Consider the following 27,253-nt stretch of genomic DNA (forward strand, 5'->3'; position numbering starts at 1 on the left):
TGGGGGTTAGGCAAAATTGCAGGAAATTAGTTAGAAATGAACATTGAAGCTATGTAATATAGCCAGGGAGGAATCTATGAGGTGTGCAAGACTGGGCCTAAAAATGAAGATAGCGTTGAATATCTGATGATCTTGTAGAATGTTGCGTTTGGGACAACCTGGTCTTCTGATAGCCCATAAATGAGGAGCTCAGTCAGACCACAGAGCAGTGTGGAAGCACAGCAGGACCTACGTCCTACAAAAGGCCCAAACTTTCTGCTTAGGGCACAAGATCAAGCAGCTGCTGCTGACTGCAGAGCCAAGGGGATCATCTGTGAGATAACCCAAGGGTGAGAGCATGCAATGTTTTGGCTGCCAGATACAGATGCAGAACAGCATAGGCTGGTCTTGACACCTTAGTGTCAGGTGTGCAGTGTTGCTGCAGTGGGGGTGCTTTCCCTGAAGCAGGCTGGGTGATGGAGGAAGCACAGGAACCCCCTCTCTCATTCCAGTGACAGCACTCTTTGTAGAGCAGAGATCTGATGCTTGCTAAAGGCAAGGTAGGCCCTGCGAAATTGTCAGCTTTTTACAGAGGCTTGTGGAAAGGATGCTGGGATTGTGTGTGTACAGCTCTGATGTGTAGATATGTCGGTGGTTGTACATATACATGTACACAGTTTTATGTACAGGTGCATATAGGCAGCGGAGAGCTTGACAATATAATGAGAATGCAGAGAGTTAAAGTATAAAGAGGATAATGCGATGAAGGGCTTATGGATGTCCAGACCTGTAAAAAAAAGGTGACATACATAAATTTGCAGATTTTGTATATAATGAGAGGGGAGTATGATGTGAGTATAGAGTGAGTGGATCTGGAGGGCCGTTTGGAAACAGTGGGCTATACAAAGCGAGGTGCACGGGTAGCACACAGAGCTGTAGCTCCTTACTGCAGGACTAGGTTTGGGTTTGAACGCGGAGCACGAGCGTGGCTGCCTCGGCAGGGCTGCGAGGGGAGGCTGCGGCGCGCGGGGCGGTGCCGGTGGGCGCGGGGGTGACACGGCGCGCGGAGCGGGGCCGGGCGGGAGGGCCGAGCGGGGCCGGGCCGGCCAGGGGCTGCAGGTGGGGCCGGGCGGGAGGGCCGAGCGGGGCCGGGCTGGCCAGGGGCTGCAGGTGGGGCCGGGCGGGAGGGCCGAGCGGGGCCGGGCTGGCCAGGGGCTGCAGGTGGGGCCGGGCGGGAGGGCCGAGCGGGGCCGGGCTGGCCAGGGGCTGCAGGTGGGGCCGGGCGGGAGGGCCGAGCGGGGCCGGGCTGGCCAGGGGCTGCAGGTGGGGCCGGGCGGGAGGGCCGAGCGGGGCCGGGGCCGGCCAGGGGCTGCAGGTGGGGCCGGGCGGGAGGGCCGAGCGGGGCCGGGCCGGCCAGGGGTTGCAGGTGGGGCCGGGGCCGGCGCGCGGGGGGGCAGCGGGGCCGGGAGGAGCGGCGGGGGGGCCGGGCGCGGGCGGCGCTTTGCGCGGTGTCTGCCGCGGCGCCTCCGCAGCCGCTCCGTGCCGTGCAGCGGGGCCGTGCCGTGCCGTGCAGCGGGGCGATGCCGTCCTACACGGTGACCGTGGCCACGGGCAGCCAGTGGTTCGCGGGCACGGACGACTACGTGTACCTGAGCCTGGAGGGCACGGCGGGCTGCAGCGAGAGGCACCTCCTGGACAAGCCCTTCTACAACGACTTCGAGCGCGGCGCGGTGAGTGTCCGCGCCCGGGCACCCCCGCTCCGCTGCGCTGCGCCTCCTGCGCCTCCTGCGCGGTCCCGAGGCGCTCGCGCCGCGCAGCCTCCCCGCAGCGTCTCCCGCCTTGGGCTTCCCCCGTCGGGGCTCAGGAGCGCAGTCTGAGGCTTGTGAAGGATCCCTCAGGGCTTCCCCGTGGATCCCAGGGAAAGCTGTTTGCTGATGGATGATGTGAGAATGATGGCGTGCGCCCATACGGTCACGGATTATCTATAACCTGGAGTCCGGGGAAGATTCCCGAGCAAATTCAGAGGCGTGTGGACTTGCTAGACGCTGCTGTTGAAGTTACCCTTGCTATTAAACATTCGTTACTCAGAAGCATTATCTAGCTCTCTCAAGTAGATACTCCCCACTCTTTTCCTTATCCATTGAATATTCTCATATAAGTGTAACTCCATCAACAAAAGAGGTTGAATAAGACCTCAGAGCAACCTGCAAGCTTGTGCTTAAGATGCTATCCCAGGAGCAGAACCCAGGAGATCCAAAATCCCCCTGGCTGAGATGAGGTTTTGGTCTCCAGTGGCTGAGCAGTTTCTGCTTATCCCAGTTATAAAAGGAGGTTCACTAATTTTAAGAGCTGGCCACGATGGGGAGGCTTGCAAAACTCCAGTTAGATTAGATCCTATAGCAGCGAGAAAATGCCATTATGTGGCATTAAGTATAAGGTCAACAGCTGCTCCTGAGCTGCTGCAGGGCTGGTTGCAGCAGGCGATACCTGTGGGTGCTGGACACTCTGGTGAGGAGGCAACGCAGGGAGGTTTGTGGACATCTGTAGCATTATGGCAGTGGATGCGTGTGCCTAAAATAATTTGTTCTCTTTGGGAATTTAACTTTTAGACACATTGGAAAGTTTTTACCTATATCTTAGCATTTTATATAAAATACGTTGTTAGGTAAGTATACTTTCTGAGGTTTGGATAGCTATAGGTGTTTCCTAGAGCAAAATTCCACAACTAAACCCAGATCAGTACTTTTTTCCCTAACTAGATTTGTTATCTCCTCTCATTCTGTGTGTTTGTGTTTAATGTACAAACGTGCATCTATTTTTTGAGTCTTGTGGATGGCAAGTTCCACAACTTCCTGGAAACCTGCAGTATGATGTGCTGAGCCTTGGTTTTCAGTGTAGCATTTTCTCGGACAGTGCTGTGTGTTTCTCCAGGTACCTGCTCAGGTAGCACTGTCCTCAGAACACAAACTCTTACAACAATTTAGACGACACTAAGTTGTCTGAAGAAAGAAAAGAAATGCCGAACTCTTCCCTGCTGCTCCTTACCCCTAATAAAAGGCAAAAGATTATCAGGTTGGTTAGTCTGCCAAATGCAGCATTTGAAAACAGTTCTGTCTTGATATTTATTTCACTAGCATTGCTCCTTTTCCATAAAGCAATTCAGTTAGGAACACATTTACAAAAAGGGCTTTTTCCAGAGACTAGCCAGAATTCTGTGTTGCATCTTGTATGGCTTTCTCCGTTTCTGCAGTTCTTTTTCTAAAGGTTGAGCCAGGCTCGGTAATTCCATCATCCAGGCAATGGCTTCATTTGAATTAATGCAAATTGTGGCTATTGCTAGATATGATGAATGAAGGCTTGGACTAATTTTGAATAAGAGATTTGCCTGTCAAATATTGTATATGGCAAAGAGATGTGGAAAACCCAAGGGGACTGACACAATGGAAGCTCAGTTTTCTCTTTTATTAGACTTTCTACAAGTACTAGACACAAGTAATTTGGAAAACCATATTCTTTTTTTCTTAGTGACTTTTGAATAAGTTCCTGTTGGTGCAGAGAGATTTCAGTGAGTGACACAGTGCCACTCAGTTCCCCGTTTTCTTCCTGTCTTCCGTTCATCTCCTTTTACTGTGGTTGAAAGAAACTCACTCCCTAGTATTTCCAGGAGGAAAAACTCTTTCCACTTGGAGTTTTGTGCTTACGAAGAGAGCTTACCTGTGTCATGACCCCTTTTGCAGTACCCTTTTGCTGGTAAGTAGGAGGCTCTCCTAAAAAACTCAGGTTTTGCAAGAGATTAAATTTCTTGTGCAGGATGCACTGTGGACTTGGACAGTCCAACAGTCTCATTACTTCTGTTCTTTCAACTGTTTATGAATGAATTATCTGTCCTTTGAGACTATGAGAAGCAAAGTTAAAGAAAATAGCTAATGAGAGAGAAAAGCTTTCAGAAGGGAGTTTGGGCACATTGTAGCAGTGAGGCTTTGGAAGCAGCAGTGCATGTTTTCCCATTAGCCTCGCTGGCTGGCAGGAAAAGCTGGATGAGAAGTCAAAAAGGAACCTCACTTGCAGCAGTGCCCTTAGCTTGGGGACTGTGATGGTCAGAAAAAGATTAAAAACCTTCAAGCATATTTGGACTAACTGAATGTCCTTTTTGCATTACACTGACAGTGACTTTTGCAGTGAATGTAGTATTTTGCCTAAGGAATGAGTGCCTTATGGCAAAGGATTGGCTACAGATGTGACATTTCTGTCAGCTCTTTGGGTTGATTCACTCTGCTCTTTCATTTTAAGTCTTAGGTGTGTATATATATATATATATATAGGTATGAGGTCATAGGAACTATAGAAATGCATACATGTAAGTGAGGATTTTTAAAGGAAATTTTTAGCTGACCATTTAAAGAAGACAAGGCTAGTCAAATATCTTGAACAGTGAGGAGTTCCTGAGAAAATAAGACTCATTTCAGGCTTTCTGTGCCATACAATCACTTGACAGCAATGGGTTTTCATGAGAACTTGAGCTAAAAATAATGCCATTTCCTTTGTCCAAATAACCGTTTCTCTTCAGAGAAAGAACTGGAACTAGAAATAATCGAGAAGATGAAGAAAAAAAAAACTGGTAGCCAAATACAAAGCAAAGCTGATTCAGATGCAATTTAACATTTGCTTCTGTAGCTTATGGTCTTTGCATTTTAATTCCCTTTACAGTGCTGAACAGAAATGGATAATAATTCAGGTTAGGCTTGTCGATTCATTTGGATTGTGTAGAGGTGGACTTGTCACCACTGTAAGGGGGTTACTTAGAACCCTGGACTTCCAAGAACAGCAGGAACAACAGTAAAATGAAAGAGAGAATTGATGTTGTGTTTGCAATTACATGTAGAGGTACATAAGGAGGAAACCCTTGAATCTGACGTATGTGGTATCGCAGCCTGTAGCGGATAATAGTTTTGCAAAGTGCTGTTTGCGGAAACACTGACTCAGTGTGAAACCCCAGCCTAGTGGGGAGTTTATTGTTACGAGCACACAGTCGCATTTTATTGAGGAAAACAGGAGTTGCAGGAAAATGAACGTGAAGTAGGAAGGATTTAAATATTGTCTATTTAGAAGTAAAAACTGTAGCACAGGAAGTAATCTGAGCTTATTACCTATGTTTTCTAACTGGTATGTAGAATTCTTTGTGCTGACTGATAAGGGTGAAGCCAAGAAGAATGGACCTTGGATGATGGGAAGAGATCAGGGTATCATCTGAAATCGGCTTCTGTGGGAGGAAGGAATTTTGTCTCCCTTAGCCAGGAGCTCGGTATGTTTGTCTTCCATTCACCGAGTGCCACAGCTGTCATTTAAGAAAATGCATTACTGTGACTTTTGTTCAGTTGTTGCACTTGTCCTGCATAGTTTCAAAGCTGATTAAAGCACATCACTGGATGAGGATAGGCCAGGACAATGTTTCATTGTCTGCTGACAAAGCCTAAATGTTTTTTCATTTTTTTTTTTTTTAACTTCTGTGAGTCAATTAGATGTGACCAACTTATGAAAGCTGATAGATTAATGTAATGGATTATGAGAGAATTGAGGTCTACCACCCCAAATCTGGTGGACAGATTGATGCCTCCATCCCCAAATGATCATCGCAGCTGGTGGATTATGCACAGCATGAAAGGATGCTCTCCTTGGTTGGGAGACTTGAGCTAAAAAGGGAGAGGAAGGGATGCCAAAGGATCCTCCTAATCATGTTTTTTCCTCTAATTGTGTGAGTGAAAATTGGCGTCTATCTTTCTTTTGTAACAGTTGAAGTAATAGGTGCTGTTTGAAGACATTTAAAAATGACTTTACCTCCTTTTTCTTCTCTGGAGTTTGATCTTTCTTCAATTTGTAGAGTTGGTCCTTTGGTGAATTAGGCTTTTCCTAGAAAATAATGCAGTTGGGGGGATACATCAGGTGTCTGGGGCCTGGGACACTGGGAAAGTGCTCCTGAAAAGAACAAGCAGAGTATTGTGGCTTGGTCAGGAGCCAAAAGATGAAGTTGCAAACGGGTGAATTGCTACAGACCTGCAGCATGCTCAGGAAGAGTGCTGTGTCCTCTCGATTTCAGCAGCCGATTGGTTTCTAAGAATGCTGATTGTGTTAAGCAAAACTAAGAGCGAGTGAAGTCTCATATCAACATTGTACTTAGCAGGATCTTATTTTGAACAGAGTAAGTTTGCGCTCTCATGATTGCAATAGCTAATTCAGCCTTGTTATCGTGTGCTTGGCAGTGCCCATTTTCTCTGAACCGTTGAAACTGTTGGAAAGGCAGAGTCAATTCTAGCTCTCCTGAATTGCCCTGGCATTCTTTAATAGTGCAAGTGTGATTGCAATGGTAGGATGCCAGATGCTGTCCCAGCATGTAATGAGACACTGTGCCCTTCTCAGAAGGGTTAGCCCTGGGCTCTAGAAGGGACTCAAGTGCCTATTTTTAGGATAAGAGTTCATGACCCTAAATCTATGATGTAATTTAGTGCAATTCAAATGGAAGAAGAAAATGTTTGCTGATAATTCTCTTACAACTCTGTAATAGGAACAGTCAGCAAGACTGACAAGTCAGCATGGCCTTTGGTGTCTTTTTTTCCTCATCTAATGCAAGTAAGAAAGTTTCATGTGCCGGTAGCACAGCTATCCACAGTGGATGTCAGATAGGCTTATGAAATGCTGGTTGTGCTTCTTGGATGCTTAGGAGATCACTAATTATATTTCCCCTCTGCAGGTTGACTCCTATGATGTGACTGTGGAGGAAGACCTTGGAGAAATTCAGCTAATAAAAATTGAGAAACGAAAATATTGGTACCATGATGACTGGTATCTTAAGTATATCACTGTAAAAACTCCACTTGGTGACTATCTGGAGTTCCCGTGTTACCGATGGATTACAGATGAAAAAGAGATTGTCCTGCGAGATGGAAGAGGTGAGAACCATGAGAAATCTCTGACATATGAAGCAGACAGGATTCCTCCACCTCTCTCTTCCCCTTTCTGGGGGGAAATCTCTCCCAATCTTTTCCCCCGTGCCAGTACTCCTCTGAATCTCAGGGAATTGCTTCTCCCTGCTGAGGAGGACTTGCTTATGAGCAGTTTGTTGGTCTGGACACTGGCTGTTGAGTTGGGAGAGTTACAAGGGAGATTCCCTAGGTTGGCTTGAATATGAAGGGCTGACTCCAATGACAAGTTTCTTCTACTCCTGGAAGCCCTTTTGGTCTTTGACCTAATGTCTTGTTGCTGTCTCCTAGTGAGCCCCTGAATATGTATTTTTTCCCATAATTAGGTGCATGGAAATTTTCTAGATTTCAACAAAAATCCAAAATTAGGCTGCTGGTAGGTGCTAGGATTGGTTGGAAATGGCAGCTTCACTTTTCCCTCCTGTACTATCGAGTTGAGGAGAAGGCAAGATGAGATGGATATGGCTGCTGTGAGTAACAGTGACCAACTGAGAAAAGTGTTTTGGCACTTCAGTGCTCTGTTCAGTTGGCTGTCGGACCTGAGATGTGTATGTTGGCTGTCTCTGCCCACGTAATCAGAGCTGTGACAGAGGACGGGGCAGTCATTTGTCACCAAGACTTGCTTATTCCCCTTCATGGTTTCTTTGTGTAGCTTGGTTGCTGCAGTGGCCTGTGGCATGAGTGCCTGGAAAAGAACAAACGAAAAACGCCAAAACCAAGCAAACAGCCTGACACAGTATATGGAGTGGTGGGAAGTACATGTTTTTCTTCCCATTAAGTTTTTGTCTGCCTGGCTAGTACTTGCTCTTGGCTGAAGAGTTGTGTATTTAAAACATTTTGTACTGTAATCTTTCAGTTTCTTTTGATCTTCAAAGGGGCTTTCTGTGCTTTTTCATTTGATTTATAAAAACTCTGGTCTTACAAAGAAAGTGGCTTTCCATGGGCTTCAAACATGGCTAGATAAAGGAAAAAAGAAAGGTACACCCTGTTTATAACTTTGGCAGCCAGCTGGAAGCTTCTAGCCCTGTCTTATCAGTCACCTTATCTCCAACATTTCCAACTCCAAACCCCAAACAGCTATTTCCGTGAAACTCCTCCTTATGTTATCTGCCTTCCCTTTTGTATATGTAAAGTGAATGAGATACCTTGCTCTTTCTCCCAGTCTCTAAGGAAATCGCTGTGTTATTTGATGCTGTTATGAATAAATGGTCAGAAGAGTAAGCTGCCAGGGAATTAAACTTCTCTGTTTTATTCTTTCTATGCTCTGTTTTATTCTTTCTGTTCTCTATTCCCATAGAAAGAATAAATACTTATTCCTCCAAACTGATAGGGAAGGGTATGGTTCAGTGTAAATGTAATGTAAAGTTAACTCAAATCACTATTCAGATAATTTAACAGTAGAAGCATACACCAGGTCCCTTCTGTAGGTATCCAGGTTTTAAATACAGTTGAGATAGATACTCCTAACTAAAGTGCACTGGCCATTGGAGGTGCTAAGTTAGGAACTTATCCCCTTCCACAGACTAATTAGTGACCTAGGGTTCTACTTCAGGAATTAAATAGAATAGTGCAACTTATTAAAGATGTAGGTCAGACGTTCGGACTTTTGGAAGCATTTCCGTTCTTCTCAAGATCTGGGCATTGATAGGTAGAGGGGCCTCACAACCCCATACCTTTCTTATTTTTCACAGCAAAGCTCCCCCGGGATGACAAGACACAGATTCTCAAGCAACACAGACGCAAAGAACTAGAGGACCGGCAAAAAACGTATCGGTGAGTTTCCTGTGGTTCTCCAGAAAATGCCAGTCCTGTTTTCCTCCAGTCACCATTTAGCACCAGTGCTTTTCTATACGAGTGCTAGCGGGCAGCCACAGAAAGCGATCGAACGTTGGATGGTGACTCTGCCCCAACATCAGTGTTAAAGCAGAGCAAGAAGCAGTTATAGTATGAGGTGTGTTGGGACCTATGGCTCCCCCGTGTGTGTCCTGGAGTGTGTGTCACAGGCGACAGCCCAGAATGCTGCAGTGCTGTTGAACAGCGCCAGCAAATCCAAATCAGGTGAGGTATGGCAGAAGAGGAGTATATTCAACTTATCTTTTTTTCTGGTTAAGTGAAACTGAATTCCCATGTTCACCATGTAGGGGTTTTACTTATATGGAATTCACGGCAAGTAATGATCATCTTGGTGCAAAGAGTGTTACCGGTTACTTGAATCCTAAATAAACCTCTCTGGAGGGTCTTGGTGTGAATTCAGTGGTACAGTTTGTGTGGGGGCTCTCTGTAGCACAGTTATGCTTTCAAGGAAGAGCCAAAGACAGATTTGGTTTGCTATTTGTATGCAGTATTTCACTGTGAACACAACCTAAACATGTCAGTTATTACCAGAGCTTATCAGCTGCTATAGCAAGTTAGTCCTCTTGTTTCTTGCAGCCAGGTTCAGTGGGTGCTTTGGCTTCTTTGGGGTGAAATGTAATGCGCTGTCAAAACAAAAGCGGCATTTTCATCTTCCAGAGGTCCTTCCCTGTGGTTGTTTTATACTGTCATAGACTTTTCTACTAATCAAAAGAAGGTCACAAATGGGGAATGCTATCTTCCTTCAACGGGTAACTCCAGAAGACATAAAACATTTCCTTTCCCTAGAAACATGCCCTTCCTTAGAATTACAAGAGTTTCTTGCATCATGAGAATAGGGATCAAAATAATAGAGGTTCTGTTCAGAATTGATTGATTGAGCCTTGGTGTATGGGTTGTTTTCGTTTAACTGAGAAAGGATCTTGCTTACAAATGATATAAATAAAACAGATTATAGCTCCAAAAAGATGTGTGATACAAAATGTGATTTATGTATGCAAAAAGGAAGGCAAAATCATTTGTAATTCCAGGGAGACAGCAATTTACAATTCAGATGTATAACTGATAACACACAGTGTGGCAGGCAATTTGGCAATAACATTGAAACATTTTTTCCTAGAAACGGCCTTGTTTTGTTTTGAAATAAAATTTGTTCCCCATCAGATGTCAAAGTGAATTGCACAATGTAAGAACATATATTGCAGAGAATGAAGAAGGTGTGTCATGACCATTAGGAGGTTATGCCCTTCTAAGAAGCTAAGGCAAGGCTGTATGTGTCTCTGGTAGAATGGCCTTTTGGCAAAAACTTGCCCGAGGAATTTTAGCTGCTAGTCATTCTGCAGTTTTGTTTTTTTTTTTTTTTTTTTTTTTTTTGCAAATGTGGGACAGATGGCATTTCTACTCAGTGACTTCTGCAGTGCCAGCTGCGTAGGACGTTGTTTTGAGTATAGCAAGGTAGGTCACTGAGCACACCTTTGGATGCTGGGAACTTTTAATAGGGCTCAAGTCACTTCCAACTGTGTGTTTCTGTGTCTGTCTATTGCACAATTACATCTGAAAAAATCATTACTGCTGTATTTCAGATGGAACCCCCAAAAGGAGGCTAATGTGATCAAACAGTGTGCAAGGCAGCAGGCTGTTCCTGCTGTCTCCCTTCCCTAAATATGAAGTTAGCCAATTGAAAAAAAAAAAAAGGCAAGTGTTTGGAAATCTTACAGATATTGAGTTATTTCAAGTTTTGTGAGTCTAGGTGGCCAAGTAGGTGCCTTTGATTGTACTTCACGAATCTATATGATACTAAGAAGTGCTCATGTATCCCAGACTAGCCTCCTGAGTCGCAGAAGCAGCGTAGGTGAAGGAATGTCACAGCTCTTGCTGGTAATATGTCTATGGTTAATGTAACTTCTCTTTTCCTCAGCTGGAAGGAGTGGCATCCAGGCTTTCCACTGAGCATCGATGCCCATTCTCACAGTGAACTGCCCCGTGACATCCAGTTTGACAACGAGAAAGGAGTTGACTTCATTCTGAACTACTCTAAAGCGTAAGTGTTTGTGAAACTTCTGGAGTTCCAGAAAAACTTTCCGTAGGTGTGATAAGGGTCTGATCACATTTTAAGTTAACATCCCAAAATCATTTTTTTTTTCCTCCAAGCTGGATCTAGGGTTACTGAAAATAGGAAAAGACTGAAGGAAATGATGTCTTTTTGTTTTTTTGATATCAATGTTTTAAACTTTTCAGACTTGGAGCTGATGAGCCCCTGTATTCTCATTAGGCTCTGTTTTGGCTGTAGAAGGGACAGGAGGAACTGCTGAAGGGCAAATGTGTAGGAAAGAGACCTGGTTTTTCACATCTGCTATTTCAGGCATCTGTTCAGTTCTTAGAGTTGCCACTTGGAGATGCTTCTCTGTTTTGGCTGTGTAGGGAAATGAAGTCTTAAAATCAAACATCAAAAAAAAAAAAAAAAGATGGTATGTGTCTTCATGAGCCCCTGCTGAAGAAAAATTGTGCTCTGAGTGTGGTCTCACTTAATCACAGGTGAGTGTATTTTGCTTGGGACAACAAACTCACCCAGCATCCACTTGCACTTGTCATATCATTGAAAAAAAAAGAAAACAAAACAAAAAAACAGTCTTGGCCAAGGGGTGAGCTCCCTCAAATACGACAGGCTTAGTGAAGCAAATAGGCCCACTGTACTCTGTGAGTCCCATTCAAGTTGCATACGTTTTGCTGCTTTATCTGCCTTCAGGCAACATCTCTTGCCTTGACCTTGATCTGCCTTAGGATCAACATCCTTTCCTGCATCTTCCCTACCTGGCATCTGCCTGGTTTATTGTCATACTGCTCTAGGCACCTCCTCCATTTTACTGCTTGCTGTTTCCCTAGACTTTTTGTGCTTTTTTACCTGTTCTTATGAAGTTCTCTTCAAGGTACCTCAATCTAACTTTATTGAGAGTGAATATACCCTCCTGGGGTTCTCCTTTTATCAGATTTTTAAGAAGATTTCCTGTGGCTTTGTAGCCTTTCTTTGCTCTATTATCTGCCTTGCTTATCCCTGTGTGGTGGGCATTGCTTCTCTTTGTACTTTGGAGTGGTGGTGTAAACCCAGCTTTCTTCTTCAAATCCATTGGTTGCCTTCCAGTCAAAATAAATGATTTTGGTTTAATTGTAACAATTTTTGCATTTATATAATGATTTAGGACTTGTCATGCTCATGTACATGATGAGCTTGAACGTGGGATGAGGTGAACTTCCTTGACTTGTTTGCAGGCAGAATTCCTTGCTGAGTTACATGTCTAGTAAGATGTTTCTGGCTTCCAGCTCCATGTTCATGTGATGTCTGCAACCTAGTGACTTGGTTTCTATTGTTAAAGTAGAGCATCAAGTTAATTCTCTGCCAGACAATGTCTGTAGCACTCGATTTTTGTTTGTTTTGCTTTGTTTTTTTTTATGAGTACAGATTTTGTATGACATAGCTCTTACACGCAATAACATATAAGAGCCCACTGCCATTGTGGGCTGCCTAGAATAACTCTGGCATGGAGTTCAAGAAATGCAGTGGCAAGTAGAGGCTCTTGAGATGTCTTTCAGGCTTGCATGTACAGGTGTAGCCAGAAAATTTCATTCTGTAGGGTAGCTGATCTTGAATGTTTCACCACTAAAAAATTCATTGTGGGTTGGTTTGTAGAAGGGTGGAGAGGAATTGTGAAGTGAATTTGAGATGATGAAGATGATTTTTTTCAAAGGTGGGGTTTTTGTTTGTTTTTTAGGATGGAGAATCTTTATATCAACCGTTTTATGCATATGTTCCAGTCCTCCTGGAGTGACTTTGCAGATTTTGAGAAGATCTTTGTCAGAATCAGTAACACAATCTCTGGTGGGTACATCAGAATTTTCTCTTGCTCACATCCCAGAAGTAGTTGTATCGATTTCTGATTAGGGCGGAAGTGGCTGACCACACTTCTGATCCTCCCTGCCTTATCATAAATACCACTGTACTCTTAGACTGCTGATCCCACTAGTAGACTGCAAGACCAGAAAGTGAGGCTATGATCTCCCTTAAACTAAAATTTCTGATGTTTGTTCCATAATGTTCTCTCTCCTGTGCTATCCTGAAGCTGAACATCATTGTTATCATATTTTCAGATATGTGCAAGATTCATATGGATACATTTTTAAAAATACTTAATAAATAAACCTGGTGATAGCTTACTGGCTTTTCAAAGCACATTAATTGTTAAGGACATTTGAAAATTCATCATGTATCTCCCACATCTGCCATCTCAAGGTACAGGGAAGACTCCAAGAGGCACTGTTGGCAATGTTGTCCTCTAAATGCAAGGGCAGTGGTCACGACTTTTGGCCTTCTGCATAGACCAGATGCAGGACTATTGCCCATGTACCAGCCACATGTCTGCTTCTGACTGTGCTGATCTGAAGGTCTTGGCTATGCTGCCTGCTTTGCCATGGGAGGGTGTCCCCATCACCTCACTGCTGTCCTGCTCCGTGTGCAGCTCTCCCTCAGCTGGTCCTTGCATTGGATCAGTGATGTGGGGTAGTTTAAGTACTTTCAGCTGCACATTTTTCATGACAGGATGGCTTTGACAGAACTTATTTCAGGTGTGAATGTGTGTGCTGTTAGAGCAGCCTCTCTGGGGACAGATATCAAATGGCTGGGAATGACCCAGGAACTCCAGCTTCTTCACTGGGTCTGCGGCAGCCGCAATAGGCTAGCGGACCACAGCCTGAGTAACCCTAAAACTGAATGGAAATTGGTGGGAGTTAGGTCTGCAAAGCCTTGTGGCATTTATCGGAAAGCTTACCCTTTCCAAAAATACCTCAGAATTAGTTGTGCATCCTGTCCCTGCCTCTAAATATTACACTGTGTTTGCTATTTTACAGTCACATCTTCATAGAAAAAAGTATTTTAAAAAGATCGTTCCTCTGTATGAGTGAGTTTCACTTTTCATTTCGGCAATATTAAGTTTCTGGAGCATCTTTCAAACTATTAAAACTCCATTGATGTAGCATTAATAAACTATAAAAATATTTATTTTCTGTAATCCCATTTGCTATGGTAATCTTGGCAGTTACTTGAAAACCGAGTAAAAGAATTTCAGAGAGGCAAGTTTCTTGAAGCTGATGGTGTCATTTTTGTAAAGCAGGGCTGCAAAGCCCTTTACTTGTGGTAAAGACCCTACCTGCTATTGTGATCGACAGCAATACAGCTTTGTTTTATTTTGCTATATTACTGGACATGATAGGTAAACAGTGTACATTTGTTAGCATGCGGCTTAGCAAATGTGTGTTTTTCACTCCTGCTCTGAAGTTTCGTACTTCTTTAGGGAGGCCAAGGGCAATTGACAGGCATAGGAGTAACTTCTGTGATCACTAGTATAAAACAGAGCACACAAGTTGGCCAGAAACACAGCAATTTTTACATGTAATAGCCTACTTCCTAAAGTATTTTTATAGTATGGTTTATAATATAGATTAATTTCATTGATAACATTTCGTATTTGAGAGTGAAACTCTAATTCTGTATGTCTTGAATTTTAAGCATCAGTCTCAAGTACAGTAATGCAACTCTGAACCTGTCTATTTGCAAACATTTGCAGAAACGAGGGTAATGCAGAAACTCATTCAAGAAAAATAAGTTTTTCTAGAAAAAAAAAGTTCCTTTCACAAAGAGATGTCTGGCTTGGCTGAAAATAGACAGTAATGGAAAACTTAACGTACTGTGTTTTTCCCCACAATACATCAGTAGGATCTTTGCACTGATCATGTGTTTTTCCAACTCTGAACTTGGAGTCTGAAATGCTCACATGGCATTACAAAACTGAAAGCTGCAATTGCTGAAAACATATAGTAGTTCTATGTATGCTGTAGTGAGGACATTGCGTACCTGAAGCTAGTGGTTTTTTAAAGATGAATTGTTAATCGGGTCACTGACAAAGAGAGGAGGGAAAACCAAACCAAAACAACAACAAAAAAAGCGAAGCAACGAATGACAGCTGTAGTAGGAGGTCCAAAGTCGATTGCTTTAGCATTTAATGTCCCTCTGCCTACCAGCTGTGAGAACCATGCCAGTCGCTGCTTTCGTTTCCCTACCCACATTACTATGTGTTTCGCTTCCGCTTCCTGTGCCATCTTTTTGTGGTTCGTTGCCCTGTACTGCAGACCCTGGGAATCCAAAGAATGGTAATTAGTAATCTGGGAGACCTGAGAAAGTGCTCTGCAGCGGGATAGAGTATTTTTCATTGGAGTGGCATATTTTATCTGTGATTGGTGCTGCAAAAGGAGAAACTATTGACTAATTCATTTTGAAGGGAAAAGATTACACTATGTATTCAGTTTAAGAGAATTTTTAAAGTTCTATGGCAACTATTGAATCTTCTTCTTGTTACTTTATTTAGTCAAAGTTGCTGTGTGATAAAAAAAAAAAGTGGGTAGGCAGAGAGGAACCTCATGTTGCAGTGATACTGATGCTGCGAGTTTCTTTTTTCCTTTAGAATATGTGATGCAGCACTGGAAGGAAGACTTCATGTTTGGATACCAGTTCTTAAATGGGTGCAATCCCGTTCTGATCAGGAAATGCACGGAGATACCCAAGAAGCTTCCAGTGACAACGGCTATGGTAGAGTGCAGCCTGGAGAGGAACCTCACATTGGAGGAGGAAGTAAAGGTGCTGCCTCAAACAAGGCTTCGCTCTAGCCTTTCTTCCCATCTTTTCTAACTGCTTTCCTGAGGAGAGCATCTCCTCTCCTCAGGCTGTACGGTGTCTTGGCAAAGCTGGTTGCTACTGCACCTTTCTGTTCACTGTTCTCCTGGAGCTGCAGGCCATGCCTTTCTCCAGGTCCAGTTAGACAGATATTATCAGGAAATGAAGGGTCCTTTCTTAGCGGTTTCCTTTGAATAGTTTGGGATTGACTGGCTCCCAGAAGTGTGCCTTTCTCTTTCCTAGAAGTATCCTGCCTTCTGTCATCTGCAGAGTTAGCTAACGTACCAAGGAAGGGTGAGTGAGAACAGGGCCTTCTTTTGGTTTCTATGATGAGTCAGGGAGTCTTCTTTGGGCTGGCATGAAGAGGATGTTTGCATTAGCATCATTGCATGCAAGTCAAATAAACAGTAGCTCTTTGCTGAAAGGCTCACAATCGGGTTCTGCAGGCACAAGCCAGCTAGTTTATACTAAGGTACCTCAGTACCTCAAGGTTGTCTTGAGGGCATATAGCATCTCTGATATACGGATATACATCTACAAATGAGAGTTCACTGGCTGCCAGCTTGTAACCACAAGGCACCAGCCAGTTACCTTGATCTGGACTTACCAGCTGTTTTGGTCTGAGCCTTACTGCTTGCAGCTTTCTTGCCTTCCTTCTGCCCCTCCCCTGAGTGCTGTCTTTATCCTCTCTCATCTCTCTCTTGATTTCTGCCCTGTCCTGTTCTCCCACACTTTTTGCTGTGTTTCTTCCTCTTTCCCTATCTCTGCCAAAACACGTCACTCCCTTTTTTCCAGCAAGGAAACATTTTTATTGTGGACTACGAGCTACTGGATGGTGTGGATGCCAATAAGACAGATCCATGTACAATACAGTACTTGGCTGCACCCATCTGTCTACTGTATAAGAATCTGGAGAATAAAATTTTACCCATTGCAATCCAGGTGGGTTTGCTGTCATGATCTTTAGAGGGATACTTGGCTTGTTGGCTTGGGCAGCCCTGTAAGCATGAATTACTTGGATTTTGTATTCTTCTTATACATTCCAGCTTGGTCAAAAGCCTGGGCCTGGAAATCCCATATTCCTTCCTTCAGATGCCACATATGACTGGCTGCTAGCCAAAATTTGGGTTCGCTCATCTGATTTCCATATCCACCAGACAGTGACCCATCTCTTACGGACACACTTAGTTTCGGAGGTGTTCAGCATAGCTATGTTTCGGCAACTGCCTGCTGTGCATCCCCTCTTCAAGGTTAGTTTTTGTATTAAGGGTATGTGTGGGTTAGGGAGCTTATCACGTTAATCTGACAAACCAGAGGGAAACAGATCCCTGGTGATAGCCCAGCTGTGACAGCACAGCTGGCTGCCCTGTAAGGCAGTGGGCAGCTATTTGTCATCTTCCAAGTCTTTTAAATTTGCACCTCATTGCATAATATATTCAATCATGAATATTTGTCACCTTTCACTGTGTTTTGCAGCTCTTAGTGCCCCACATGCGGTTCACAATAGCCATTAACACCAAAGCCCGAGAACAGCTTATCTGCGAGTGTGGCCTCTTTGACAAGGTAAATAACCTGCTTTTCCGATCTTTATTATTCTTCCCAGTTTATCCTTTAGCCATCACATATTGCCTCTTTCTTGACCTTTGTACTAGAAAGCAAACACTGTCAGTATAAGGTACCTATAAGCACAAAGTTAAGTGCATTTTTTTTTTTTTAAGTACTCAGTTATACATTTAGGGCAGGGTGGTAAGAAAAATAATTTCTGATTGCAGAAGGAAATTCACTGGTCTCACAGAAACAGATGTGAATATAAGATAGATTTTTAAGCCACAAATACAGGGCACAGATTCTAGCCATTATCTTCTTGAATTGCCATAAATAGCTGATCTGCAGATTTGTTAGGATTCAAATTTTCATCTGTGTTAATAATACATAGCCCTTTATCAGGGACTGTGGCTCAGATCATAGGCCGGATTTGAACATCTAAATACAATTGCATTAGCATTCAACATATACCCGGCTCATTCTCTTCTGGCTCTGATGATGAGTATGGTATTAAATGCTGCTCAGAGGGAATCCTGCAGTTCCAGGATCTGATTCCACTTTAGGTGAACAACCAGCTGTAATAAAATAAGTATAAATTTTAACTGAATGCTACTCCAATGGTAGCATCATATGCTAAAAAAGCAAAATTGGGGAACTTTTTTGCAGGTGTCTCATCATTTTAACTGCCTTCTCCTGCAATTAGCAAAGCTCAGCACAAGGTAATATTTATCTCCTGTACCTCTCTTGCCATTCTTCCTGCAGGCAAATGCTACAGGTGGCGGAGGACATGTACAAATGGTGCAGAAAGCAATGAAAGAACTGACCTACAGCTCCCTCTGCTTCCCTGAGGAAATTAAAGCTAAAGGGATGGACAGCCAAAAGGATATCCCCTACTACTATTACCGGGATGACGGCATTAAAGTTTGGGAGGCCATAAAGAGGTAGGAGATGATACATGCTAGTTTTCTGCAGAAGAGAAGCATGGTACATAGAGAGAAGCACTGGAAGAGATCTGGAGAGTTTGTGAAGTCTCCAAGGCTGGAGGTTTATATAATTAGCAGTTTATATAAATATCTTTCAGGAAGTGGTTTAAGTGAAGATAATCCTGTCCAATGGCAGGTAGTAAACACTGTCATGTTTGGTGAAAGGGGGTGTGCCAATACCTTGTGAAGAGCAGTTAGCAGCTCCTGCGAGGTTCTGCTGTTTAGAGTGTGAAGAGCTAGAGACGGTACCTCACACACATCTTGCCTTTTGCAAGGCACAACTGATCAGCTGAATAACTGTCTCATACCTGCAATGCAGCTTCTGAGCTCAGCGGGTGCTGGGCCTGATGCCCATGATAATGGCATGCTCTCATCTGGGGAAAAATACGTAGTCAAACACACACGCCTGAAAGGCTACTAATTCCAGCTCTTTTTCAGCCCTGTTCTCTACTACTCTGTATTTCAGAAATAGCTATATAATTACCTACTTCTGTATAGGTTACTGTAGGGGTCAGTGAGCAGGAATTTAGCCCTGCAAAGGAAATGTATTTAGTAACATTTTCAGTGATGCACAAACCAAACCAAAAGAGGACACGACTCTGCTCGTCGGACACATGAGCTCTGCAGGGTTGATGTGGAAGTGAAAGTGCGAGCTTGGTTTGCAGGACAGATTGCTGTTTAGAAACCCAGGCAATTAGGTATGAACTCATTTAACAAATCCTTTCTGAAAACGCCTTAAAATTGCAAGGCCTAAGTTTTGTTATGAATGGCAGCAATGCTGCATCTGGAGATGTTGTAGTACAGGTCTGCTCCATTGTACAAACACAGCTCTCTTCAGACCTGAACCACAGTCTCATAATGGACTGTTTCACATGCATTTCAGCCTACATTGGCATTTTAGTCACACAAAAAATGTATTTTTCATTGTATAAGAGGCTTGCTAGATATGCAGCTGCTTCTGATCATACAGCTTTAGAAAAATCTATTCAGTAAAAAGCATGTTTCATATACACAAAGTTGGGTGCTTATCATGCAAGCCTGTTTAGATATACTGGTTACATGCTTATCTCCTGTGTTTTTTGTGTTTTATTTGCAGGGGAGGGAAGTTATCTTGCAATATTTCCTGCGATTGTTAGTGCTCTTTTGGGAGAAAAGGAAGTCATAATTTTAGATAGTTGTTTTCTTGATGTAGTCTCCCCTTTTACATGTGTTTGATCTTGCTCCTCTTCTCTCCCCTGTGTTTTCTTGTTCTGACTGAGATCTGATGTCTTTCCAAACAGCAGATAGTACTTAGTCAAATGCATTAGCGTGGTTGCTGTTGGTGTTAATTTAGGTGGAAGATGATGTTACAATGTCAGACTTGACTAAGAGATTAATTTCAAATGAATAGGTGGTTTACAAAAGTCTGGGAAGCCCTGACCCAGGAACGGCATCATGCAGGTATCTGGTCACTTTGATGGTCACACAGCAAATTTTTAAATGTTTTCTGTGATACTCAGGTTCCTATTTCTGATCAAAATGCATCTGTTTTATGAAGACATTCCACCTCTAAAGAGACCTCATCTGGGTTTCATATAGTAATTTGTATTTGCATTGCAAGGAGTCTAAAATCCTGCAACGTTGTAAGAGGAGGATTACAGTTTGTGCGCGTTTGGCACAGATGCCGGGTTACGGAGGCCGAACACACGCAGAGCAGAGTTATCTTTTTTCTGCATCTTTCTGTTTGGTTGCCTGTGGAAGCAAAAATCTATAAATGTGTTTATACAAATGTCTATCTCAGTAATAACTTTTGACTACTAGCTGATAGCAATTGGGTTGATGGAGTTGTGAAGGTCTCCAAATTGCTCTAAATTTATTGCTTTTGGGGGAAAAATTAGGATTGTCTAACAATTCTTCATCCCATCAGTCACGTTTTGCAGTTAAATGTTTCACACCATGGGTTGCTGTCAAAATACTTAGAAGGAGATTATAGGAACCTGCAGAGCTAGCAGAACATCTGAGCATAGCTCTGTTAACTGGTCATTCAGTCATGAGATATGCATCTACTGAAAATCAGACTTTGCTGTTTTCACTGCTCTCACAACTATCCCATTACATTAGTATTTTAGGGCCTTTCTTTCTGAGGTTCTTTCTGAGTTGTCCTGGGCAGCTTGTACTACGGGAGGGATTTTAAAAAGAGGAACTGAACAGACAGAGGGTGGCTGCTGTGTGCAGTGGCTCTAGAAAATCAAAAAAAGAAAAAGCAAACAAAAATCCTCAAGACTTGGTTTCCCCATCAGTAGTTTTCTGGCCACACTTTGAAGTGTGCCAAAGGGTTTTGTGAAAATTACATGCAGTTGGAAGGCACCAGCTGCTTGAGTGATGTTCAGGGGTGCTTTGAAGTATCCCCTGCACAAGGTGCCTGTAGAGCAGTTTGGGATCCCCTGTCCACAGTGTGAGAGCATCGTGGGTGATACATCGTGGGTGAGGGAGTGCTGGGAGAAGGGAAGGATATAGGTTTGGGAGCAGAGGTCTGGGCATGAAGAAAGTCTCCAAAGAAAGAGTGAGGAGCACAGAAGGAAGTGTTGGGAGAGTCTGGGGACACTGCTGCTCAGCGTCTTTTTGGTGGGGAAGGAAGGGGCACTGCTGTCAGCAATGAAGGCAAGCTGCCTCTGTGAGTTCCCAGCGCTCATGGCAAGAGGTGTCAAGTCCTCTGCTTGCCATTCCCTCTTACCTCAGGCAGGAACTGCCCTCTCTGCGTGCCTGGCTGCCTTTCTACTCCTCGGTTCATTTGTTCCCTTGGCTTCAGTTTTGCAGAGGATGTGATTGGCATCTACTACGAGAGCGATGAGGTGGTCTGTGAGGATGTGGAACTGCAGGCTTTCGTCAAGGACATTTATGTCTACGGCATGAGGGGTGTGAAGGCCTCAGGTAAGGCGCTGTCTCCTGGCTAAGTCTAAAGCCTGTAGGGTGCCTACTGTTATGGGAGCTGCATGTGCAGCGTTTCTTCAGCCGCTAGAGACTCTCTTCTTTCTTAGCCCTACGATGCAGTTCTATGGGTGAGACCTTGACTCAGGCCTGTCCTCCCTCAGAGAGGGATCTGTGCCACAGATTCTCACCACAAGCTTGAGCAACTTGCATAATTTCTCTGTACATCATATCCCTTCCTGTATGCTGGGAATTGGTCTGCTTAGACTTTGAACTTGTCTTTACATGTGTTTACAACCCCCAATAACTATGTATATGCCTCCTGCTCTTGGGACCACCAGATCAGGACTGTGATAGAAATCAAAACATAAAGCAATGTTCCCTTGAATAATCTCATTCCAGCCTTGCACCAAAACAGAACAAGTAAGGATCTCCCCGGAAATATCTTGCTGCATTTTGCGTTTGTCCAGTACTTTTGTTACCATCAAGCTTTCTGCTGAATTCAAGATGAGATATTCATAATTCTTTCCAAGATTTGTTTTTCTTTGCTGTGTCTCCTCTCCCTGCTTCTCATTTATGGCAAGCCATAGCTTGACTATGAGAGGTTTCACATGGCTCTGTTCTCCTACCCAAGTTAACTTTTCTCTGCCCTTCATTAGGTATGTTCTGTTCTTCCTTCCACATGTTTTGTCTGAGCATATTTTCAGGAATTTATACAGCTAGGCAGGGATTCCTTGTACTGTCCTGAACACTTTGCTTTTGGAAACACCTGTTGTTCAGTGGTATGGCACAGATAGCTTTGGCTTTGCATGCGCCTGTGTGCGTGTGTATGGAGAACTCCAGGCAGAGCTGTGATGTTTCTACCCATTATCAGTATGTCCCCGTGTTCACGTCCCGAGCATTCCTGCAGCAACTCGGCTGCAGCCGAGAGAGCAACGGATTGACTGGGGCTGGAAAGAATGGGAGAGGGTAAAAGGGGAGGTGGTGGCACCCTGGGCTCCCTCGTTCAGTCCCCTGCTGCTGGGAGCACTGGTGCAGCTGGGAGAGTGCCTACCCCTTTTGCAGGCGGAGCAGGGCGCAGTGTGCGGGATGGGAGGAGGCAGGAAGGGAGGGAGCTTCCTCCTCTCCTCACCCCACGCTGTGCTCTCCTCTTCCCTCCCACAGCTTGAGCTCGTGTCTGCGTCAGGCTGGTGGTGGAGGAGCTGGTGGTGGAGGCACTGGCACCGCCGGCCCCGGCACGGCCCATGGTGCCACCAGCTCCTGGGACCCGCAGCCATGCCAGGCTGAGGCAGGGACAAGTTGCTGGAGCCCAGGGCTGTGTTGGGGAGGGTGCAGGAGAGACAAGCTTCGGGGTGCCTTGGCGTCAAAATACTTCCCTACCCCTGTCCATTCCTTCCTTTATTTACAGAGTTCTGGTTATTCCTCTTCAGAGAGAGCTTGATGCAGCTATTTCTGTTCCTCTTTCTCTTGTTTCTCTTTCAGAAATTCTCATTTCCTCACTTCCCATTTCAGCAGATAAGCTTTCCCTGTGCTTTTCCTCGCAATGCACCTGATTGTCAAGCCCGAGACCTTTCTAAACCCAATCATACAGTCATTTGCTCTTTGGCTTGAAGTTTCCCTGCCTGCTCTGCAGCCTGAAGAAAAAGGGAGGATCTGAGGCCCCTGTCCTGTGGACTGTCTGGGTTCCTTGCTGCAGGGTAGGTGTGTAAAAGGATGTAATTACAGTATTTTTTAAAAGATATAATTATGTCTTCTCTTTCCTTTAAGGAAATCAAAAAACTTTGAAAACACTTTGGTGATCCCTCACAAACCTTTCTAAGTAGGCAGGATCATCCTCTCTTTTACGACTGGATGGCAAAGGCATGGAAAGAGTGGGGAGCCACATGAGAAAACCTGTGCAGAGAGGGACAGAGAATGTCCTGTTTGTGATGATTGCCTTTGTCCTCTGACTCATGCCTTTTTGGTCAAAAGACTATATTGGACCAGCCTGATGACCCTAGAGCTTGTAGCTGGCTAACAGCAGGCTTTCTTCTTCCTCATGTAGGGTTTCCTAAAATGATCAAGACCCGAGAGAAGCTGGCAGAATATCTGACAGTGGTAATATTCACCACATCGGCCCAGCATGCAGCTGTGAATTTTGGTCAGGTATGCGTTTCTGGGAAGACTGTTCCTTCTGGGATGGGACATGCATTTGCTAAGGCCATGTCTGAGAAGCGCTTTTCAGTATATGAACAGACATTACATTACATTATTCTTTTTTTTTTTTTTGGACTGGTTTGAGAACCATCTGCAAATCCCAGTAAAGTCTGTGGAAGCTGGGTTGCTTTGGAAGCAGGGGGAGGCATTTTGTCTCCTAGATAGCAACAAAGCTAGAATTTTAGGATTCTAGCTTGTACAATTGAATTGTCATGATTTTACTATGGGAAGCATTTTTAAAAGCATATAAATGGGTCACTAAGGCTCATTTCAGAAGTGCTGAAGGGTTCAGGTGCACAACCAAGCTACAACAGCACTTTGTTTTTCTAGATATTGTCTCAATTGCCTGGCAAGTGCTGGTAGTCTCTGTCTCATTCTGCAATGAAACCCAGTGAATTATGCCAAGTAGCCTTACTTAACATTTGCTACATGTGCATGAATGGACGATTAGTGTGGGTTGCTCTTGTAGGCCAACTTAATTTGGCAATGTGCCTGTGCCCAGGCAGCATACATCCCATCTTTGGATGCAACTTCAGTTATGTTGCAGTGTGCAGCCCAGTGCTGTGACTGCAGATCATGTAGCTACATGTACTGTCTGTCTTTAATTTAGTCCAGTTAAGGATTTCCAACAGTCCAGCTCCAGCAATATAGAGCTTATTGGGGTGGTTACCAGGGAACTCTGAGTTAAGTAATTAAAAGCTACTTTGCACCTGCCCTCAAAAACTTCACTTCTACCTGTCTGTGGCTGGTCACAGACAAGGGGAAATCTCATTGAAGTCACTGGGACATGGGTCCAGATCCTCAGTATTATCCAAGTATTTAAATCCCACTGAAATGTGTAAAAATTGGAAGCAGAATATTCTGAGGATCTGGACTTTGGTCACATTTTCAAAAGCACCAATGTGATTAATATTCCTGATGGACAGATAGGGCATTGCTACGTATTTCTGGAGTTTGTGAGCCAGCTGGCACTTTTGAGCTTACCTCTCTGAGGTTTAATACGTCACATGCTGATAGGTGGTGTCATTGAGTGCCTTTACTGACATATATATGCCATGAAACTATAGCAGCAGGTTGCCTTTCAAAGGCCGTTTCTTTCAACATCAAAGCACTTAAGAAAATAAACTCCACAGCCAGAAGCAAAACGGTTCCTCAGTTTGCACAGAGCTTTTTTTTGGCACATCTTTTTGCTTCAGGGACAGAAAAACTCACAGATAAGTAGGAAGATATTTTTCCTATGGCAGTTTTTCCCAAATGCATGCCACATGAGGGTGGCAGGAGGGTGCTGACCCTCCTGCCCTCCCCTACAGCTCAGAGCATGAGTCAGTCTGTTTCCTAGGCGCAGTGCCAGGTAATACATTCAGAGAAAGCCCTCTGTGTCCCTGGCAGCCCTGCTGACTCTGCCGCTGGAGACTACAGAGATGCCAGCCCAAGGCTCGGTGAGCAGGTGGGATCACCTCAAGGAGTGCTGAGAGGCCCGAGCACTGGGTGCTCAGTCTTTCCCTTGAAATAGAAGTTGAATCTCTGTAACGCCCTGACCCTGTCAGAGAGAAGCCAGGCTATTCCTTTGTCATATTTGTGATCAAGGATCTCTCAGAGTGTTCGTATCTAGCTCGTTGTTGCAACTCATACCTCAGCTAATCCTGTCTGTTCAGCTAGCATTCAAAAAAATGAGTACAGTACCTGACCTCCCTCAGTGAAAAATCATGTGTTAGTATCACTCATGCTACTAAGGGTCACCAGAGAACATGCAGAGAATGAGAGGGCGATTTGGCATGCCCAGGATAATTAGCCCATCAAAAAGGGGTCTTCAGTAATAGGAAGACACGGCAGGGAGACATGGTCCTGATGGTAGGAGATGGCTGTGCACTGCGAGCAGGGAGACAGAGAGCATAAGCATGGCCTACATGCACTGGAGACTTTCCATCAGGCCGGGCTGAGGATGTGTATGGAGCCCTGTGGTCGAAGAGGTCTGAGTTTCTCTATGACATTCCCGAGTAACCAGCGCTGTGCTTTTTCACTGAGCTTTCTTACCTTGTTGTGCAGTATGACTGGTGTTCCTGGATTCCCAATGCCCCACCAACAATGCGCTGCCCACCTCCGACGGAAAAGGGAACAGTCACCATTGAGCAGATTGTGGAGAGTTTACCAGACAGGGGACGTTCTTGTTGGCACCTTGGAGCTGTCTGGGCCTTGAGCCAATTCCAAGACAACGAAGTAAGTCAACCTCCTTTCTTCAGGCTGTAGGGATGTTGGTGAAGCCATGAGAGCTGTGGCAAGACCACATGGATTCATAATGTTGAAGTGTTGCTCCTGGCTCTGTGTTTGATATGAGCATGTTCACTTCCCTGTGTAGTGGTATCAGTAGTGTGGACTTTCCCTTGTTCTTCTGAGTGCAAGTCAACTGTGAGTCAGAAGTCATATTTTTACTCTGCAGACAAGTTTCAATGAGGATAAAGGTTTCTGAACTCAAGGATGGGTCTACCAAGCTGGGATGCTAATGTGAGAGGAGGAGAGCTGTGTAGGCAGAAATGTTCTTCCCTCTGCTTTCCCCAAGCAGTGCGGTGGAGAAGCCACAACACTATTTATCCCTTACATCCTGTCCCTTTGGTAAATCAGTCCACTATGGGTACTCCCTAGACACTTAGCAAGTATCCTCTGTAGCCGTTTCTCCCATGTGAAGACTTTGCTGTCTCTCCCATAGGCTGTGCCTAGAATAATCTTTGAATGAGAGATGCTGGACAGAGGATACTTCAACTGAATTTCCCTTTAAGAAGAAGCTAATAGTATGAGGAGCCTCATGGGACGGAGTTGCTTAAAGCAGAGATTAATATTGGCAATGGATTATTCAGTGCATCTTTGCGGTCTAAGCAGGCTCAAGAAACTGTCTGTTTGAACTGGTCCTAGTTTGACATGAACTTCCACCATCACTAAAAGAAGCCATCTCACTCCTTTTTCATTGCCGAGTGTTTGTCCCCCTCCCATGCTGCCAGTTCCTTGTGTCATTGCAAGTGTTTGGGAGAACAGTGAGCTGACTTGGGGAACTGATCTGGTTGACAACTAGCCTGATAAAAAGTGTTTATTTTCATAAATGCAGTACTGAACCAGCACTAGGGAAGGAAAGAAAGATACAGGGGTGAGAACAAGCAACTGATGGTGGAGGGAAGATGAATGTCTTTCATTGGCAGTGCCAACCTATGCTAGCTTAAACATTGATTGTACTTAATATTAGTGTTCCTGAAGCTCTGGGTGTTGTTCTACTGCACGAGATAACGTTGAGAGAGAAGAGCCTTTTCTTTCTCAGAGCTTGATTTCCTGGTTTCTTTTTCTAGCTATTTCTAGGCATGTACCCAGATGAGCACTTCATTGAAAAGCCAGTGAAGGAAGCTATGGCTAAATTCCGCAAGACCCTTGATGAGATCGTCAGCGCCATCACTGAGCGAAACAAGAACAAAAAACTTCCTTACTACTACCTTTCCCCAGATCGGATTCCCAACAGTGTGGCTGTTTGAGCAGATTTCCATGAACATCCAGAGTCTAATGCTAATGAATGCTTTCCTGTTAGGTATACTTGTTATCAGTGACCTTTCCAGCATGGATGAAATAAGAAACCTGCCCTTTTCATCAAAGCTTAGTTTGACTTGAACTTGCACAAGCTAAAACAATGACTAATTATGACTAGTATTATAGTTAAGGTCTATCTGGAAACCTTCCAGATCAAATTTATTCTAGAAATCTTGGAAAAAAAAAAAAAACTTGTATAAATCTTAGAATCGCTATGCATGTTTCTGTCAGATTTCTATCTCCTGGTCAAAACAATAAAATCCCAGAAAATATGAGTCAAACTGAGCACTGCCATATTATGTGTGATAGTTGGGCAATAAGAGTAACATGGAACTGAATGGAGATGGATATTTTTATATTCATATTATACCCATCTTTGTCAGTGAAAATAAATAGTATTGAGGCAATAAACAAGTCACCTTTTTTAGTTCCTTCCTATTTTAAGGACACTTGCTGACACTGGTGGCATATGAAACCAGTCTTTAAAGTTTATATATTGTTTTTAATCCAATTAAAACAAATATTAAATGTTTTCA

At 44.1% G+C, this 27,253-nt stretch overlaps 1 protein-coding gene across 1 annotated transcript; it reads left to right on the plus strand.

Moving 5' to 3' along the window:
- Positions 1–1,551: 1,551 nt before the first annotated feature.
- ALOX5 (arachidonate 5-lipoxygenase) lies at positions 1,552–27,253 on the plus strand. The gene is made up of 14 exons (XM_010225167.2): positions 1,552–1,709; positions 6,725–6,923; positions 8,645–8,726; positions 10,723–10,845; positions 12,572–12,678; positions 15,314–15,486; positions 16,318–16,464; positions 16,569–16,772; positions 16,999–17,085; positions 17,830–18,008; positions 20,839–20,960; positions 23,002–23,102; positions 25,200–25,370; positions 26,486–27,253. The coding sequence occupies exons 1-14, from the start codon at positions 1,560–1,562 to the stop codon at positions 26,663–26,665; spliced, it is 2,025 nt and encodes a 674-aa protein (XP_010223469.1). The 5' UTR covers positions 1,552–1,559; the 3' UTR covers positions 26,666–27,253.

This window comes from Tinamus guttatus, unplaced genomic scaffold, assembly GCF_059628265.1.
Source record: "Tinamus guttatus ecotype Peru unplaced genomic scaffold, ASM5962826v1 Tinamus_guttatus_pri_ptg000314l, whole genome shotgun sequence".
NCBI classification, from domain to species: domain Eukaryota; kingdom Metazoa; phylum Chordata; class Aves; order Tinamiformes; family Tinamidae; genus Tinamus; species Tinamus guttatus.